Raw genomic sequence first — 21,449 nt, 5'->3', positions numbered from 1 at the left:
TAAATGCATATTGTGGACTTACAATGTCCCATATTCGATATTTGTTTTAATGGGGCAACAGATGCTTGAGATTGCATTTTTCTATTTCAGAAGTTCTGAATGATACGTTGGCTGGCCCATTGGTGGCAAGCAGCTCTGGAAATTTCCATAAGCAGGGATCGCACTTAACTTTTTTTTTAACTAGCCAGGCGGACTACTTAGAATCAATTTTGACACTGAAGCAATATTTTGGCTAGCCAGACGGACTAGTTACTTCAGAATTTTATGATTTTTAGCTAGTCCCGACATGATTTTGGGTGGCCAATGGCCAGCGGACCATCGCCAATTTCGAACCCTGATAAGCACTTTTCAAAAAAACAAAAATGCCACTAAGCATGGATTTCAAGAACATCCTCTTAATATTCATATGGAAATCATCTTCTGAAGGAATGCACTGTCCAAGCATCTGCGGATCTCATGTTTATCAATATGCATGAATTCAAGGAAAAGACATAATGGACAATATTAAACAGACTTATCTAAATGTACAATAATTATGTTAAAATGATAAGGTAATAATAAAAGGGATGGTGTGACGACGTGTATCAAATCTGCCCTAAACCTTCTGTCATGTTGTACGCCTACAATGTAAGTACTAAAGAGTGCTCTTGGTGCCCTCTGGGGGCCCAGCATAAAAAAGTTTGACCCATGGGATGAAATATTGGAATTGATCTTGGTTTTCATACTGCTTTACCCATACATCGATAGAGATAGAGAGGAGCTTCTCCAGTTACCATGGCAACATGCTGCTTACACTTATTCCTTCAATTTCCTGTCTTCCCTCAAAGCTACACAGTGTACATCCTCAGGGGGGATTAAGCTGCGGCACGATTTCATCTCATCAGCACATGGATTGCATGACATCGACAATAATGTTTGCGCAAAGGGCGAGTGGGGACCCGAAGCTGTAATGTTGACATCACGGAGTAATAGATCCCCGAGAAGACATCCGGATGTTAATCCCGCCTGCCTGAAGCCTCCCAGGGCAGGGGGTTTCTGGCGAAGGAAATGCCGCTACTTTGCCTGTATAGGAAGTGAAGCAGTGCTATTCCGTGCACCAGTGCTGCGCCACTAATCCGGCCGTAGACTAGAGGTAAGGGAAAGTACTAGTGCACACAATAACACACACAGTGTACAACATTGCATGATGTGTGATTCATATTCTAGGTTGTACAAGTGCCTCTTTGCTGTGTAGTTGACAAACACACGCACAAGTGTGTTGCTCTGAGGGTTTGTTGAATTATGAAAGCCTGTCAAAACATTCATCAGCACAACAATGTACCATTTTAAAATATTGATGACCATTTGGGGACAAAGATGCCAACAGTATTTATGAAAAGTAAGAGAACTTCCCTAAGTTCAGCAGGCTTACCTCCGTGGATATACCTTTCTAATGGTCCCATCACACGACAGTAAATGTCCAACGAATGCCCAATGAATTCGAAAATTTGAAGATACGTTCACATCCATAGCTAATACTAGAATAGCTTGTAACATGTGTGACATTCTTTGTATTCAATAGCTATTCGTAGGGACTAGAAGAGATATGCTGTCCAGATTTTGAACATGAAATGTTTAAAATAAATATTCAGCTCCAGCATATCTCTGTGAATCCCTATGAACAGCTAATGAATACAAAGAACATCAAACATGCTACCAATGTTACACACTATTCTATAGCAACAGATGCAAATGTATCTTCAAATTTTTGAATTCGCTGGACATTCATTTGGTATTTGCTGTAGTATGATGGGGCCTTGAAAGAAACAAGACAAAAATAAGCCAGTTCACAGAACCTCAGCATGTGCAGATAAATGTCAATGCAGATCTTCTCTTGAAATTGAATGACTGTATAACTCACACATGTTACTGTATTCTACAACTAGATATGCCTCCGCCATAATGCATGGTTCTCCTAATAGGTCTATAGTACAATGTCTTGACAATGTGTGATGACAGTTTCACACAACTGGCAAAATATAAAAATGACAGGTTTGACACAAATGTGCTGAATGTTCACTTTCCTAGAACTAGGTTCAATTGGATGAATGATTAAAATGTCAGAGTGCAGGTATTTGGGGAACTGATGATTTTTACTTGACTTTTGACCCTTTTATAAGTTTATGCATTGAGTAATTTTCAGGGTATTGAGAAAAAGTATAATTTCAGTATCAAATGGAAAATAGCATTATATAAACCTGGCCTTTGACCTTTGACCTCACAGTTCCAAAGAGAATCACTGTTAGGTTGAACATGCATAAATATGTAAGTTTCATGATGATACCTTGAATTACTTTCGAGATATGGAGGAAAAAGTGCAATTTAGCACTTTCACTTGACCTTTGACCTTTTGACCTTTGACCTTTTGGCAAGAAACTTCCCCAAAAATATATATTGGGTAATACATGCCATACATCAAGTTTACAAAAAAAAAACCTTCAGGCATATTGCATTTTAAGGAAAGTAGTGATATTTTGAGGAGTTGACCTTTACCTTTGACCCATGACCCCCAACTTCCCTAGATAATCACGGCCCATCGGTACAAGCATATATACTAAGTTCCATGAAGATACCTTGAACCATTTGCGAGATATGGAGAAAAACATGAAATTTCAAAAAAAAAAATCACAAAATAACCTGTGACCTTTGACCTTTGACCCTGTGACCCTAAAATCCACACAAAGTATTATCTCCCAAGGATACCCTCATACCAAGTTTGATGTAAAACCACCACACGGTTCTTGAGATATCGACAAAAACAAAACGGGACGGACGGACGGACGGACGGACGGACGGACGGACGGACGGACGGACGATCCGAAAACATAATGCCTCCGGCCACTTCGTTGCGGAGGCATAAAAATGGATAGGTCTTCATGAAATGTATGTCACAAATATTCATGCATGACCTACAATGTACGGTACCTTGTACAGTGTACATTGTACACTACAGGTGCATATCATAATGTGTACATGAATGTGTGTACATTCTTTTCATCCAAATTAACAAAAGCCGTTCAAGCACCACACGCATATCAATTACATGTACCACTTTCTGCTTGGATGTTTTCAACTGCTCTTCTAATCAACAAATTAATCTATGTTTTGAAAAGTCTGTAGTTCTGAGGTCATTGCAGACCATAGCTAACTGTGGACTGGCTTTATACACTAATACTGTATATATTGAATATTTCGCGAGGTTTTTGTTTTCGCGTATTTCACGAGTCAGGTGCTATTCGCGAAATTAAAGACACGCCAAAATAATGACTCTGATCCCAATATGAATGTTACGCACATGTACACATTTCTCAATGCAGTACAATACTCCATGATCACGAATTTAACCAGTCGCTAAATCGTCAGGAAGTCCCGGTTTGCAAGATTTCGCAAAAATTTGGACTCGCTAAATATATGGGGTATACAGTACTTTATTCAATGTTCAAACTAACCAGTGTATGAAATGAAATCTAATATGTCACATGAGCAGGATGTCATCAACAGTGGACAAAGGAAGGATATCTCTGAACTTTTTAAAGTTTCTATTTCACTCTAAAGCAGTACTAAATTTTGTCAAAATCACATATCACAGAAATTACATATCATGACCTCACGGCCTAACAGCTCTATAGGTACATAATACCAGTACTATGTGAAAAAAACAACACACACAATAAGTTTATCTTTTCTGCAGTGATTTATCAACTGTCATTCCTTAGGGGTAAAACAAAACAAAACATTAGTACAAAATCATCAAAACTCTTTATGTTTATGATAGTGATTTGACATAAAGGATATGATTTGTCTGTTTCGGAATAAGAACTCACAAGGCTTGGACACATACATCTATCTGATGGTTATTTTCATTTTAAGGACGTAGAATTCATTGGCCCATTTGCAAACAGAGGCTTAAGAAGCAAAAAATTAGAGTCAATTCATTATAGCATAAAAGCCTATAATGACAGCATTTATGTAAAATCAACATCTTTACTGTCACTGCATCACTAATGTGCACAAACAAGGCTGAGCATTATCATCGGTAGCAATGTTCTGCCTTGATTTCAGTATCATTATACCTGGCTTCCTGTATACCTCAACCTACCTGCAAACTCCTACAAACCCCTCCGTAACAGTAATACCTAACACCAATCTCTGCTAATAACATGCCCATGACATGACAGGACCGGCTTTTTCCATTTTTTTTTTTTCTAATTAGTGGGCCCATCAACGGCAGATGGGGGGGGGCGCGGAACATACACGTCCTTGATGTGGAGTATATTAAAAATTTGAAGGCCTTCATTTGGGAATGAATAAGTCTGGCATCTGCAAGAGGAAATTGTCTGAGGAAAAGATGTGAAATGTCGCAGTGTAGACATTGTGAGATGCGAGTATAGATTGTTGCCGCGGAAGAGACGGTTGCCTCTCCGCTTTTGGCCTCTGAGAAATACTCGCAGTAGATTTTTCGAGAGATAAGGGGCGGATCGTGAGCTAAATCTACTGGACCTGCCCTACATGTACAAGTGCAGCTCAAGTAGGGATGTTGGAGAGGTCAGTCAATCTATTAACCCGTTGAGGGCGAGTCCCGAGTATACTCGGGCAAGTGTCTATGGGAAATGCATGTTGTACACCGTAGCAAAATCAGTTCGTCCTCAACGGGTTAAAAGGGACATTCACACTGCCACTAAAAAAACAAAGTTTTTTGCACATTCCTGTTTGTTGTCTGATGTTACAAAGTAAATATGGGTATGCAGGTGAAAAAAATGAAATCCAAAAAATCCCTCTTTTTCTTAAACTCTGTAGTTTTACTCTGATTTTATTGCCGGTGTAACACTCCTCGGCTCACCATTTTAATTGCACTTTTTTTGGTGACATGACATCTGCTCTCGGCGCAGAGAATCTTCTGCCTGCCCAGCTATACTAAAAAACAATGGCAAGATGTGCTTGCGGACTTCTGTAACATATAAAAAAGACACTGAATATTCCATTTTTCTTGCACATGCACATTTCCTGTCAAAACACTGGAAAGTTTCTGCTATTTCTGGCAGTGCAAATAATGCATTGCAAAACTCCTGTTTTTCCTCATTGTTTGTTTGTTTTGCAATCATATGCATATTATCTAAATGTGTGAAAATTGCAACTATTCGCAGAATTATAGTGGTACACTATGCATGTCATTAGGAAAAAAAAAGGAACTGTGTGGCAAGAAGCATTAAATGCCTGTGCATTCAAGATCGTACAAAGTATAGTATCACCAACAGAATTTTCATTGGGGGAGGCAAAAGACTTTAAAAAAAACTACTGGCATCTTTGAAAGGATATACAGAAAAATGTTTTCTTTACGACAGTGAAGAAAAGACTAATGTGTAGATTCTCGTTCCTACATTATATCAGCTACAATGTACTTCATAATGCTACAAATGTAATGTTACAAGAGTCTGGAAGTCCATTGTACATTGTAGTTGCTGGAGTCAGACAAGACAAGAGAAAATGTGCTACACATCATATATATCATATCATATTTGGTTTCTAATACATACATGTACTGTATATATTCCATTTGCTGACATGTGTTTCTCAGCATGAAACAGATGAAAAACTGGTTCACATTGGAAGACTTTGGAAAGAGGTTGTGAATGGTGAGGATGAATTCTCATTTGTGTGTCTGCTGGCTAGTCAATTTCCTGTCACACCATCCATAAGAAAGAAAATAGGTCTACACGCTTCTAGTATAGGTACAATTGTATGGTATAGAAAAAAAAATGGCAAGAAATACACACATTGCTTTTGCAGCAATACTGGGATGATATTGAGGTTTGTTGAAAAAAATTGGAAATCAAAATTTTCAGGTGATTTTGATACATAGAAAAAGAAAAATGTGCATACTTGAGAAAAAAAAATCTGAAATCAGATTTAAATCTACAGAATATATCATGCCTGGCTATATTTAGTGCAGCTGTGAGAAACAGTCTGGCATAGAAAGTATAATCAGTAAAACCTACACAAAGTTCAAACTTTACTAGGCCTACTTCTGGTACTGTCATAAAAATTCATGAATATTTGCCAGTACACTGCATTCACAAAACACACACACACACACAAGAAATGCATGCCCCACACGAATGTCAAGGTAATGCCCCCCATGAAGGTACAACAAATGAACTTGTCATTTTTATGATAATTTGGAGACAGCTGCATACAGCTGCAGGCAAATCAAATCAGTGAGTCAGTGAAACATTGTTGTAAAATGTACAGTATCTGAGTTTCATGTGTTGCACTTAGTCAATGTTGCACATATTTTGTATGTACACTGTACTACTGTACCTTTTATACCTGGTACCAAATTTTCCGAGGTGTAAGGGGCGGGAAGAGGAAGAGTTACACCCTAAAAAATGTGTCACTGCCTTCATATAACACATGACATTAAAGTGCTGCTCACTCAAACTTTCTCTTGGCAAATGCAATGCCATGTAAACATAATTTTCTTTTTCTCTTTCATTTTCTTTTTTTTTTGGGGGGGGGGGGGGGGGGGTGGATACAGCTGAAGCTACAAACAACTGTCACTAAGACATAAAATTTGATACCTAAATATGAAAATTAATACCAAAACATGTCATCACAACTTTACAATCTAATACTACAAGCCTGTTTCACACCAAATATTTGAGTTATCAATTTTCTTGCTTTATTAAAAAAAAGGAATAAACTATGTGAATCTACTGTATATAAATTAACACAGAGTAACAGCATAAATCTTCATCTCCCAATCTTTTAATTTGAATTACAGCCTTGAAAGGAGGCTACATGTAAACAATCCAGCCAGCAGTCAACCACTCACAATATTTTGCATCTATAAGACTACCAGTAATCTTTCCTCTCTCTCCCCAATGTTCCTCAATTTCACAGCTAGATTTACGAGGGCAACGTTTCCTTTATTTGCTCTTTGCAGGAGTCTTTTCACAAAAATATGAAAGAAAGTCAGTCGCGCGAAAGCGTCAACTTCTTTTCCCTGACATGACCGAAGAGCCCTTGGTCTGCACGAGGGGTAAATCCCAGACTGAGAGCATCTACTTCACGCTATCCGTGATCCACTGTCAACACCCTTCCCGACGCATGGCACGCCTTCAAACAAACGCCCCATCGCTCAAAAGATCCGGCATAGAAACATTAACGGCGATGCATTGTGGTCAATTATGCAGCATATTGAGAGAGTAAACAAGGAATATATGATTGGGAGTCTGAATGGGGAAAGGAAATGCTCAATGTTTGCTGTTTTCACACAAAACACAGCAGTACTACCAGTGGGTGAAAAAAGGAAGAGTAACGGTAAAACGTTTCTCAGTGGCAGCTGCTCTAGCTCACAAATGCAAGACCCCTTTCATAAGTTTGCAATCATTTTCAGTTACGCAGCAAGCGCTGTTACCATAGCAACTTCTGAAAAGCCAGCAACTGATGTCACAGTAGTTTTTGTAAATACGTTGTCATTGTCAGCATAATTTGTGAACCTACTTTGACTCATAGAATGTCTCCTTCACACTAGCTATGTTACAATCACTGGCATCCTACAATTTGTACCTGAACACTATTTCAATGGCATTAAGCAGGCCTGAAAGGGATAAATGTCAAGTAAAGCCCATTTCACATCTTCACCATTCACATACAGACTATACAATTGTAGGTATTATCAATTCCCTTTATTTCAACTGGAGGCAAACTTCAATTAAAGATAATCAGGAGTCACCTTTCTTGCAACTAATCAAAGAAAATATGCACAACCTAAACCTTTACTGTCGTAATTTCTTGGGATGCTCTATTTTTCTTTATTGACAGAAAAGGCGGCACAAGTCACCACATTTTTCTTCATTTTATCTTTGTCTAAAAAATTTGGGCTTTGAAACTCCTCATTATACGTGACTTTCCTCACGCATGCTATCAGATTAGCGTGAAAACAAAATCTCAGTTTACAAAAGCAATCACAATAATTACTTTCCGTTTGAAGAAATGTCGCTGCATCCCTGGCTACAAGGCATAGATATGGCACTCCACATTGGATTATATTTTTGATATCCCACTGCCCATTATTCCATGATCACTGCGATAAACCTTTCGACCCCTGAATACACACATCCATATTAAACTAACGTACAGCTTCACACCAGCGGTCGTGATCACGCTATCCAATTGCATTAAGTGTCTGCACCACTTTAGTTCATGTAAACTGTGTGTGCCACGGGCTGTGCCAAGTAGATATTGTACAGACTTTGCATTTAAGGGGATTAGAGACACACAAAAGTAACCTTGACTTGTGGCAATACACACTACTGCTGTACAACTTGACAGTAAATGGCTTAGTGATTGAAAAATCGTCTAATACATCATCCTGCACGCGAACTCAAATGCCCAAAGTTTTATCATGACTGTACATTATGTACATGTAGCTTCAAAACACAGGAACAAAAAAAAGAGTGCTATCCTTTCTCCTAAGACCCCCCCCCCCCCCCCCCCCCATGGCATCAGTTAACAGTACATGCTGCACACGTTCAAGTTTCCCCTTTAATATGCTTTGAAATTCAAGCATGCCTTTGAACGACTCTGTAATGTGGGGAGACAAGGGCAGCCCTTTCTCTTTTTAAAGACGTCCTACAATATGGCACCAATTAACACATGCTGGAAAAGTTTAAGTTTCCCTCCATATGCGTGACTGTGAGATAGAACAGTCGTCAGAAGAAACAGAATCAAGAGATAAAATCAAAAACTAAACTACGCGAAACTACAACAACAACTCTCTCCCTTTCAAAACAAATGCTTTAAACTTTCAATAGCATAACTCCTGATACCAAGCACCATTATGAGTTTATCATACAGGGAAGTGAGGGTACCTGCTTGTCTCCACACACATTTTTGTGGGGGTTTTTTTATAACAGAGAAAAAAAAAAGCAGGGCGGCAGTGAGCAGATCATAATACCAGTTTTAAATACTTTATCAAAAAAAAGAATAGTACTCGCGATCGTCTGTAATATTATGAGTAGGCATTGTATGATGCGATGAGCACAGACTATGCCATCACCTTGCCAACATCAATCTCATGTGAAAATCTGATCCCGATACCTGGTGCTGAAAACCGTATTAAACACTGTCAAGACAAGTTTCTTGGCCCACCCACTTTTCCTTATATGCCCCTTCATTGTAAAATCAATCCTCCAGTTTAACAAGATGGTCTCCTATATTGTACGCCATAGTTATTTAGCGAGTCCAAATTTTTCCCCAAATCGGGACTTCCTGACAAATATCGTGAGCAGTTAAATTCACGATAGTGGAGTGCAGAACAAAAAATAATGCCTCCGGCACCACTTCGTGGCGGAGGCATAAAAAGAAAAATTGTACAAAAGCATATCACATATTATGTTAGGATTAGACTTTTAAAAATGCTTTCACATGTTTAAAAAATAGTGAGTAGCACCCATCTTTTAAAATCTGCTTAAACAAAAACCCTACGAAATATATGGCATGTGCAGTATATCAAATGAAATGCAACTGACAAGTACCTGGCTTTTGAGTGTAGCAGCAGTGAAAGCGTGAAATTAAACTAAATCAAATAACAGCTTCCCTCAAGAAAGAAAAAAAAATAGATAAAATGATGGTCCTATTTACCCAGGGTAGCCTCTTCAGTGCAGGCACTAATCTGCCTGAGGACCCTGCCATTATCAATCCTGGATAAAACATCTTGTCTATTAAAAGGCTGTTTGCACCATGCAGTAATTTGAATCGCCATCAGTCGTTCATCAGCCTAGAGTTTTATCTACTCTCCCATGGTATCAACTGGGGGATCAATCCCCAGCAACCCAGTGATAACAAATAAATACATATATTCATGTTACTTTTTTTTTTTCAAGTATGAAATTGTTGGATTGTTCGAATGAGGGCTTACTTGAAACAAAGACATTATCCCACATTGTATGTACATAGTACAATGTACAGTGTACAGTTGTACCTCAAAAAAATCTTGAAATAATTTTACCAAAGGCTATTTTGTTGGACATACTTGGAGCTTGAATGAATCATACAGCATGTACACAAAGTCCTACTAGCTGCAAAATATTTGCTATGCTGATTGAGGAGGGGGGGGGGGGGTAATAAAGATTGGAAATTGAATTCAAATAAACATCTGATCTGGAAGAAAGACTAGTACAAACCACAGCTGCTCAAAGGACAACAGATCAGATCCAATGGCTTTTGAATCAAGGAGAGTTTGACACGCTTAATTAAGTCCTTGCACAGTTTGGGCCATGAACCACTAATCTCCCTTATCGTAAACCAAACAGGGTGATCACGTTGACCACAACTGTGAATTCTTGTGGTTTTTCAATTTCTATACACATAAATAAACACATAATTTTTCTCTTCCAAAGCACTCCACTGAGCTGTAAACCATTTATAATGCAGTAGCAATAAATCTCATCCCTGTATCAAGCAGCGTCATTTCCACATTCCAAAGCATTTACTAAGTCTTTTAAAGTGATAAGATCATTAAGTCACACAGTCTTTCTTCCTGTTCAAAAACAAGCATGCAAGGGAAAATTCACCACTATGAAATCAAAACAATCATGTACAGTACTGAGCCAATTTAGTATGTTTCCTTGGCTGCAGTGATAGACAATTTATACATTATTTGCCAGATCCGGTTAAATTCTCTTCCTACAATAGTGACATACATACCTGCTAATCAGAGCATATCTTGCTTTGTAAATAAAACAAACAAAATAAAAACACATCCTTGAAGCACAGTGTAGACATGGTTCTGTACGTAAACATGTCTACTCGGCTCTGAGAACAGTGATAATGAAGGTCCCATTAAGACAGGGTAGCCACTTCAAAACAGCCCTGCAATGGTACACTAATGTCAGGTACCCATTTTCACACGTGGGTCAAGAGGGACATTTTATCCAGGGATGTTCACACCTGAAGGAATTTGGACTCCAGGGTCCTATTTCATAAAAGATGCTACAGGATACCAACTCTTGCTGGAATGGCAATTTCCAATAGCAACAGCTAATCAGGAAGCTGGATTCTTGTCGTTACCATGACAGCTGCCATTCCAGCAAGAGTTGCTATCATATCAACTTTTTATGAAATGGGGCCCAGATCTCCTGCTGCTGAATTCAGAGCCACATCTACTAACCCCGCGTTCACACTGGGTCCTGCGTCGCAGGGACAGCCAAGAGAGATCTGATCTTTTCTACAACTGACTGTTCACACTACTGTAAAACGAGGAATCTTCGCGTGTATTTTAATTTTGCTAGAGCCGAGTTTCGGGAAATTAAAATGCATGCTAAAGATCTTGTCTACACTATATGCACTGAATGTTTAGAGGCAACTCGCAAAAAAATTCAAGCTGCGAATAAGGCCATCGGCTTCCATTCGCGAAAATTTCATGCCACGAAAATATCGTGTTTTACAGTATGTCTTCACAGTGCAGAAGCTGGGGGGGGGGGGGGGGGGGGGGGAAGAAGCAATTGGGGTTTCAGGTAAGTCCTGCCATTTAACACCAGAGTTTGCACATGCGCACATTTGATGAATACAGGTGGGTACTGTCAGCTTGAGCCTATGGTCACTCTCCCATCCAAAATTTGTCCCTGGACTCTGACAGGCTTGCAAGGATGCCATGAAAAGTCCCAGTGAGCATCCACACCGTGGTTTTGGAGGGGAAAGTCCTGCGGCATGAGACTTTCCCTGTGATGCTGGGCCTACAGTAGTGTGAATGCGGGGTAGCAGTTTATCAGTGATCCCACTTGCCTGGAGCAGGTGAAATTCACCGTCAGGTATTAAAGAGCACACACAGTTGCCAAACCCTGAGCAGTTATTTTCTATTCCCAAACCCCACCATGCTCTTTTTAATACAGAAAAGCAAAGAATTATGGCGTACCATATAGAACAACATACAAAACAAGAATGAGCACAATGTATGTGATGTACCGACTGCACAGCAAGATTCTGTGAAAAAGCATTACCTTTAAAATGCTCATGAAATTCTTTCATCTCTTCAGGGCAGTAATGTCTTAAGTTTCATGTTATACCAATTTGCCAAAGTCAGACACACCGAGACAAATCACTTTAAATAAAGCATCATGATACAGCAACGGTTCTCAAAGCATGAAATCAAGAAGGAAATTTTTTTTTTTTTAAAGAAAAAAAGATTGGATGATACCAACAGACTTTTATTTATTTATTTATTTATTTATATGTTTTATTTTCACAGGGTGGCTCCGTCAGTGGGTTAAACACTGTTGTTCTTGGAGGCCCTGCATGAACACATACATACAAATAAACACAAAAATGTATGATATCATACAATACCAACAACAAAATCATATTTGCAGTATCAAATCTGTATATATCTTAATATACTGTATACTGATGTATATTAAACTCAAAATTTAACAAATATTATGCAACACATTACATCCTCATATCCTTAAATTTCCCCTACCTCAGAAAGAAAAGAAAAACAAACAGAAAAAAAAAAAAAAAACTTTAGACTTTGTATCTTCTCATCTCGGATTTCAAATATCATTTTTTTCCCACATTTTACCTCCATGCAATTTCTATCAAAAAGTAATAACGATAAAAAAAAATGATTTTTTTTTTGTTGTATTCATAATCTAACCTATTGTCAGTATTGATAGTAAACAAAACCTGTCATTTTTAGAGTACATTATATTCTAAACAAATATATAGCATATTTTCTTCAACAGCATTGATGCTGGACAAACATCGCTTTCTCTCAGCTGGCATGCAAGATGAGTTCATGAATCTGCCATATCATCACTCCAACCTCCTAAACAAAGTACAGCATAATTTGCTGGTTAAAACAAGTACATACATTACAAGTATACGTTAAAACATTAATACTGTTGCAAATGCTGGGGCTGCAGCACAACCTTCAACGTACAGTTGAGCCTCTATTATCCGGCCTCCCTTTATCCGGATCTCTCTATTATACGGACGCAATCTCGCCGTGAATTTTTTTTTTTTTTGAATAAAGCCATACGGGAGGAAAGGGGGATTCCCAACTCCTTGAGAACTCCTACACAAACACACATGAATTACATATTACTTCCAACATGATTGACATACATATTACATCAAATTTCCTTCCAAATTGCTTACCTTCAGACATTTTAACATCCCCAAACATCCCCAAATATAACAATGAAAAGGTTGCAGTATACACATTACTACATGTGGTACTACAATGGGCTACATCAGTACTTGTGTATGTATATGTACATGTATAAAGCATTGAGTCTCCCGTATCCGGCCAAATCCCTTATCCGGATGAGCCCCGGTCCCGACTTGTCCAGATACGAGAGGTTCAACTGTACATGTACAGTCCAGTGATGACTGATATTATCAATACACAATACTTTCAATGCTTTGTGTTATATGTTTCTAGTGCTTTTTGCTGTGTTAACTGCTGCAATAATAAAACTGGTTTTTGTGATGAACAGCACAAACCAGCCATTCAAATATCAGAAATACTCAAGCCATATTATTTTTAAACAAACTTTGCAGATGTCTCTTGAACAGCTGTGCAAATACAAGACAAGGGACGGTGCAATTTTTTGTCACTCGTTGGCTGAACGAGTCTTTCATTGTGTCACCTAATAGGGAGTATCCCACAGATTTCAAGCAACGATGAAACGTGTCCATTTCTTATCGATTGACCCCCTCAACCGAAAGAACTTGAGAGTGAATGAACTGACAACAATGCTCATTGTGTGTTTTTTAAAAGCATTGCAATCGATGGAGAAATCCACGATGACATGGGCGAGAATTGGTGTCTAAAAAAGGACTTTAAAAAAGTATTACAAAACTGCAGTAAAACACTCTTTTGTGAATGATTTTTTTTTCCTCCATCCTTTGTGATAAGAACACATGTATGACTCACGCATAGCACACATGTTAGTTCAGCAATTTTCGATTTTTTTCTTTTTCTTTTTCTTTGATTTTGGTTTTTGGTGCTGAAAATGCAAACGTGGCAGACACACAGCAATAACATGCAATCATAGAATTATTCATCACTTTTCTCTCTTTTTTTTTTTCGCTTTGCTTTCCCTAGAGTAACAAATCATGTATTTTACTTTTTTTAATCTACAAACAAGAAAGCACACATATATAGTATTAAAATGAAAGGAAGGTTCAATAGCACAATTTTTTTTTCTTTGCTCAGCAGTTTTTGGAAAGCAGACAATGAACAGACAGTGATGAATGAATTTGCAATGGAAACAAAGAGGGAAATACAGTAACAGGGCACATGTTCTGGATTTCTTGAAAAATAGAATGACCTGTAGATATGATTTGCATGTCAAGTCATACAAGGTTCCTATTACAGCATGCTGCCCACATTACGTCCTTTCATGCAAATTAGTTTGTTTGTTTTTTTAATCTATCGGCACTTTCAAAAGTTTCAACTTAACATGTCACTGGCATAACGAGGGAGGAATTAGCCCCTAATACCTTTTTTTTTTCAAATTTATTGCTCTACTGGCAAAATACAGAGCACTCCAGTTACAACAACAGTATGGACAACAATAGTCTTGTTACAGCAAAGTAAAAATTGAAAACATTAAAACATGAAACATTATGAAACATATCCATTATTTCATCACTAAAGGACCAATTTTGAAGGAGCTCCCATCACACCATACTCCGTTTTTTGATATTGAAGCCAACTTAAAAACTGGAGAGTGAAACTGCACTTTGAAGTTGTTTTTCAGCTGGAAAATTTACATAAAAGTAGACGGCAAAGCGTGGTCACATTGGTGCACGTGGGCGGTATCTCCATTATACATCTGTTGCTACCCAGAAATAGCTAACAAACAAGAAAACGCAGTCAATGTTTCTCTGTCATGCCTGGTGGCGAGGGGGAAATAACACATTAGCTTGATGCTCACGAGGGGCATTACCTTGATTTATCATTCCCAAGGAATAATCGTGAGATGACAAAAACATCTCAAAAATATTTTGTTTCGGGATGCTCGGTGAAAAAACAAGGAAAGAAAAGAAGGAAGTCTATCTGAACAGCCCTTAAGACTACAACCGTACCTTACCACAGAGCATCACAAAAAAAAAAAAAAATGAAATGTACGCTTGATGATGTATCTTGTTATGTAAGATAGCATGTGATAGCTAAAATGTACTTTGTTGTTCCTATCTATGAAACCTTTGTTCATTGTAATGATTTCCATGTGCATTTCCATGGCACCTTCTTTAATTATTATCATACCCAAATCTTTATAGAGCACAGAATCTACAATACTTCAGCATGCGTTGCTTTTGACGTGGTTCCTCCCAATGTGGTGTATTCTGACACCAATGATAATATTTCATTTCAAGCACTTCTAGAGTACTGTATATATTTCTGAAGTAGTCAAAAGCTATTGATAATATGTACATTAGATATACTAAAATCAACATGAGTCCTTCACTATCATTTTTTCCCTCTCTTATCACATGACTCTGCTTTGCAGCTACAGTACCACCCTATCAATTTATCAAAGCAACATGAAAAAGAAAGAAGAAAAAAAGACTGGTTGTCGATGTTGAAGAAAAGCAGGCTTATCAGAGGAAACGAGCCATCTTTGCCCTCCCTGGTTGCCGTGGGTTACATCAATAAACACACAGGCAAGGTCTCGCCACTTCCTGAGATGGGGGGGACAACGTCTGCTGCTGGAACAGTCCCACACAATCACATCACTTGCTCTCCACTCAAGTGAATGCATACAAATGTACACGTTATGTCTCTATCATCCCAAACCCACACATTCAGAGAGAACCGGACGAGAAATCAGAATATAAAGAAAAAAAAAATCTTCATGCTCTAGTTTGCTGCCTCCACGCGGTGTTAATAAACAATGCAAAGATTCATGGAGAAATGACTTAAAGAAGCAACTATGTGATTGCTTGGCTGATACACTGCCTTACTACAATGTATTTCTAAATGTTGGTTCTTTTTATGTTGTCATGCACATAATCTGTTAATAATCTCTGCATGCTGAAAAAAAAAAGAAAAAAGAAAAGTAAACAGACAAACTACATCTGAATTATTCATTTCTATGAATGGTGGATGAGTTTTAGTAGCTCCATGGGTGTAGATTCCAGCACCTGAAATAAAAAAGACCTTGATGAAAATGTGCCGAGTACTTTCACAAACATTTGTGCATGGTTTTTTTTTTCTCTCGAGTCTCACTAAAAGCGAAATGCTTTGCATTCTTCTAAACAAAAGCAACATGTTAAACAGTAGCTACACATAGATGAGGACAAAACAAGACTGGAAATGAAATAAAGGCAGATGTTAGCAAAGAATCACAATGGTTAGAGGTGATTTCGTGCACTGCTTCCTATCCGTGCTGTTAGCTTGAGCTGGCTGGCATGACATGAAATGCTTGCATCGGCGTTCAGATGGAGACCGGGTGGGGTTACCTTCCGATTCTGTCTCGAACTCGCGGTCGGTGGTGATGATGTCAAAAGTCTTTGATTCCGAGAAGGCGGGGCTCAGCAGCCCTTCCAGGTGTCCCTCAATGTCGGTTCCACTCTCGCCTTCTTCTCTGGTGTCGTGCTCCCCACCCTCCGTCTCGCCTTCCAGTTCATCCATGGTCTCTTCTTGGATGGCATCTGGGGCAGGCTCCTCCTCTGCCTCTGCATCGACATTGTCTTCCTGCTTCATATCTCCTCCCTCTGCATTTCCACTTTCCCCACCCTCTTGTTTGCCAACAAAGCCAGGACTGGCTTGCTCCTGTTCTACAGTATCCTGATGCTCTTCTCCTTCCGCCGCGCCCACGGGCGGCTCTTCAGACACCACTGGTCGCACCTCCACAGGAGCAGAGCCATCCTGACCCGGATCTTGGGGCAGGTCTTGAGCCAATTCCTGGTCTGATACCTGCTCTGGCTCTTGGCCAGGGTCCAGACTCTCGAGGCTGTCCTGCTCGATCAAGTCTCTGTCACTATCATCTAAGGAGGTGCAGTTCCGCAGAGGAAGAAAGATTTGGTGGGCCAAGGTATGGGTGTGATGATGGTGGTGGTGGTTAGAAGGTGGAAATACAAAGTTCAAGGAGAGATAGACAGGAAAGTGGAGATCAGAACAAAACAACACATCCAGGTACCAGCAAATCTTAAGGCAAAACTACGGACCATACCTACAGTGCAGCTATACTATGGGTGGATATCCCATTCATTTCTTTTTTTCACTTGTTTAGTTAGATTTACAAGGCAGCACCATTTCACTGCTCTATCTCAATTCCAGACTTTAATTTCACCACAAACATAGACTCACAGCATAAAACTAAAGGACCATTTTAAGACAAAAACTACCATATAATGCACTGTATATTTCACTGTATTTTCATTTTCATGAATTTCCCGAATGCACCAATGTGCACAATAATATTACCTCCTGAAACACAAATGTGCTGTTTATTATTGTTTTGGAGGTGGGAAATCACAATTTTTCTCAATAAAAGAGATACTTCTCTTTCATATTGTCAATTTGGTTCTCTATTGCAAATTTAACCACTAGAGAAATTGTCTTTCACAAGTCCAAAATTGTGAAACACATGGTGTATACAGTAAGTCTTAACACACACTAAAAACACACAAAATGGAAATGAAAGTAACGACTAACTACTGTACAGTACATTCATAAGCAAAATACTCTAGACAACTATTTAGTAATACAGAAGAGAAGCTCAAAAAGAAACAGTGGAGAAAAATTTGCATACATACAGGTGAGAGAGAGAGAGAAAAAAAAAAGGTGAGTTTGGATCTACACATGGACCAGGCTCCACACTAATAACATCAACTCTAAACACACGCATGAAACATACCCGTCCTCTGGGGTGTGTTCGCATTACTGTCCACAGTAACGTTTGCGTTGGCCTCCGGGTTGGCGTTTATTTCACCGTTAGCATTGACCTCCATCTCAGCGTTAATGTCCATATTCCTAGAGGTTTCCATGGCGTCCCCGCCTGTCACATGACTATTGTCCAGAGGTCCTATGTCCGGAATCAACCCTGGATGAAGAGAGGGGGGGGGGGGGGGGGGGGGGACAGACAACAGATAGATCTGTAATCACAGCAGCACCATTGAAGATGACCACTTGAAAAGCCACCTACGTGTAGCTCACTTTCTGTTCACTAGAAGGTTGCCTCATTCAAAACGAGCCCAATTTATCGCCAATGAGTACCTGGCATGCCCACTGAGGGGTAGCATGCATGACAGGTACATTGTCAGCGTGCTGTCATTGACCATCACTGAAAATTCTTGTTGTGCATTCTTCGCTACTACCATGTATTGTCTACTGTCTTGGGAAGAAAAAACAAGATGGACTTTTAAAATCAGTAGGAGAGTTTGCTTTATATGTAGACAGATATCCTTAGGGAAATAGGCAAATACTGTACAATGAACATGAACTTACACTGTATATTCATGCTTGCATTAGAATGATCTCTACCCCGAGCCTCAAAAACAAAAACAACAATAAATCTCATTATCAACACAGAATGGAATGTTTGATCTCACAACAATATAAACACATAAAAATAACATTAACAAATGTATTTTCAGCATTTCACTTGCATTCATCATCTGAGCCCACATTTTAAGAGCCACACACTACCTCACCACACCAAAACCAGGGGAGGAGATTGCCCACTGAGTAATTACTGCCCATTATCTATTTTTTCACCAAAAAAAAGCAAGATTGATGGGGTGATAGGAAGTCCAAAAGTGTGAGACAGGAAAGGTGCCTCTAATAAAAGACAACATGACCCAGACCAAGAGGTCACATCATCAGCTTTACACCACTCTCTGTCCTGCCACTTATGAGTGCAAGGAGGCAGGCATAGGGGAAGTAATCAGGGGACCTTGTATTATAAATGAGAAGTTATTTATTATAAGCTATCATCCGACATATTACACTAACACATGCACAAAAATACATACACACACACACACAAGCACACATACACACACACAGAAGTATTCATTCACATGTATGCAGAATAGGCTCCATGACTCCAGATCAGAAACTACATTGTATTATCAGTGACATCACGTACAAAGACATGTCATCTTTAGTATCAAACAAAACAAAAAAGTACACTGCACTTTGTTCCCAGTTTCGATCCATGGGGGGAAAATAAATCCACTCTCGAAATGCCAATAAGCACTACCTGAAAAAGCATTTGCTGCTTCTTTCTTTCATAAATCATGTTATGATTTTGTTGTTGTTTTTCAGATGCTGTGAACTCTACGAGGTCATTCACTCATGCTGGTTTAAACTTCCTCTGACCAGAGTTGTCCAGTTTTGCCAAATGAATAATTTTACCACACAGAGTCACTTTCCAAATGTTGAGCATAAAAACTGTAAATGTACATGTACGCAAGTTTCCTTCGACATGGTATCACATACAGGTACGATAATCTCACAGAGATCTATATTGATCAAAGCAATATTGATGGCCTTTGCAGCACTCCATAGTACTCAAAAGAGAATGTTTGTTTGAAGGAAAATGGCAATATCAAAGAAACAAGTTGGCATACAGTTTTGACAAAACCAGATACTATATCTTCAGGAAGGTGCAGTATACAATGTGTAGAAATGCATGCATACACACACAAACACAAACTCAAACTCATAATAAGCATTCATATGAAGAAATTCAATCATTTGCCTTCAGAAAAATGAGACAATATGTAGTATGAGGCTATTAAACAATATCATATTCACATACATGTATGGGTACTTGACAAATTATAGCCACTCCTCTCTACAATATAGGAATTCACAAGGCTAAAGGGATGATACAGTATTGGTGGAGATAAGAATTGGGCTTTTAACTTTTTGCGAGATACCAAGAAAACACTTATTATGTAGTACAGAGCATACTATTTTAAGAGGAATTCAAAGTTTATTTGATGAAAATCGGGTTTGGAATGACTGAAACATTAAAAAAACAAAGAAAAACAAAGCGATCGTAATAAAGTGTGGGTCCCACACTTTATTAGAATCACTCTGTTTTGGATATCTCAGCCATTTCAAAACCAATTTTCATCAAATAAACGTTGAATTCCTCATAGAATTACATGCTCTTTCATATTTCTTAAGAAGTTTCTCATTATTTAAAAAAAAAAATGTTAGAAACCTGAAAATAGGTCTCAACCAAAACTGTATGATCCCTCTAAGCTTCGCCAACTTCCGTCAAAAGGCCAAAAAGACACAATCTAACACAAATCTATTCAGATGAAATATTGTTCATTTCACTGCTGTCATGAAGAACGAATTTCTCAAGACATGTCCTCCTCCAGCTCTGCTACACTGGCTTTGAGCTTGTAGTGCGAAGCATGTACATTGTACAATGTACAAGTAATCCTCAGTAACAAGCAATAATGGCAATGATGAATACTGGGATACACATCACTGAAAGACATACTGTATCACAAAACACATAAAACATTTGCAAACATCACCTGCCGAATCGCATTAATTCCCGACTTTCCAACGCACAGCTGGCAGTAAAATGAAGCACCCAAAGAAGAGCCAGACATCACAAGTAGGTACAAATAGATTGTAAGCGCAGCTCGAAGTACGACGAGTGCCTGTTGAACACTTCAAGTCCATAGCAGACTGCCTCCATTTCATCCCCCCTTATTTACACGCATGTGTACATGTCTACACAGACACCCACGAATGTACAGTGCATGGAGTAAAGGAGGTTCCCTGCCTAACGCTCAGTTGCACGCGAGGGCAAACAAAAAGGGGAGAAGGCTCTCTTGCCTTTGCCAGGGAAGATGCGGACACCTGAGCTATTTTTAGCCAAGCAAACTTGGGTGAGTCAGTCGCGAGGAGCCAGTGCACCACGGTGCATGGAACAGCGCAGGCATCCTCCCAGGCACCTCAGTAGCCAGCCTTCCAGCATTGAATATGAGGCACAATTATGTCTTTGCCGCATTACAAATCAAGTTTACAATGCAGTGGCTGGCTAGAGTGAGGCCTCAAGGGGCATTGGAGAAGATGGTTAAAATATGTACAAACATATGTACATTGTATCATGGATTTCTTGGAAATACATTACAGCTATATGGCCAAACTTACACCAGAAATGGGTTTCTTTGAACAGGATGCATTGAATGACCCATACAACACAACAGTTTGTTTGTTTGTTGTTGTTTTTTTACAGAAATACAGAGAAAATTTTGATATTCCTCAACCACTTTAAAGAGCTGCATACTCTTATTGAGATCACTGATGTAAACATACTTTTATTACTTGAAAAATATGTAAGTCATAATTATCTAGAAATCCAATGACTACAACCTTTGTATACAGTAAAATGTATGGGGGATGTGTGAAATTAACG

At 38.9% G+C, this 21,449-nt stretch overlaps 1 protein-coding gene across 5 annotated transcripts in view; it reads right to left on the bottom strand.

Moving 5' to 3' along the window:
* LOC139709589 (uncharacterized) overlaps positions 1 to 21,449 on the bottom strand; it is a 91,723-nt gene that overhangs the window by 49,122 nt on the left and 21,152 nt on the right. For 3 of the 5 annotated variants that reach the window (XM_071621546.1, XM_071621550.1, XM_071621548.1), the window contains exons 2-3: positions 17,916 to 18,101; positions 16,516 to 17,043 (exon numbers count right to left, since the gene is read on the bottom strand). In XM_071621546.1, coding sequence (XP_071477647.1) covers positions 16,516 to 17,043; positions 17,916 to 18,101 — 714 coding nt within the window. Of the gene's footprint in view, positions 1 to 16,515; positions 17,044 to 17,915; positions 18,102 to 20,559; positions 20,698 to 21,449 lie in introns of those variants that run through there. The other 2 variants (XM_071621547.1, XM_071621551.1) reach the window with 2 other exon arrangements.

The sequence above is a fragment of the Diadema antillarum genome, unplaced genomic scaffold (genome assembly GCF_040938485.1).
Source record: "Diadema antillarum isolate AM-2024a unplaced genomic scaffold, OU_Dant_1.0 seq00001453_RagTag, whole genome shotgun sequence".
Lineage (NCBI taxonomy): Eukaryota > Metazoa > Echinodermata > Echinoidea > Diadematoida > Diadematidae > Diadema > Diadema antillarum.
This window is presented reverse-complemented; position numbering and strand designations above follow the sequence as displayed.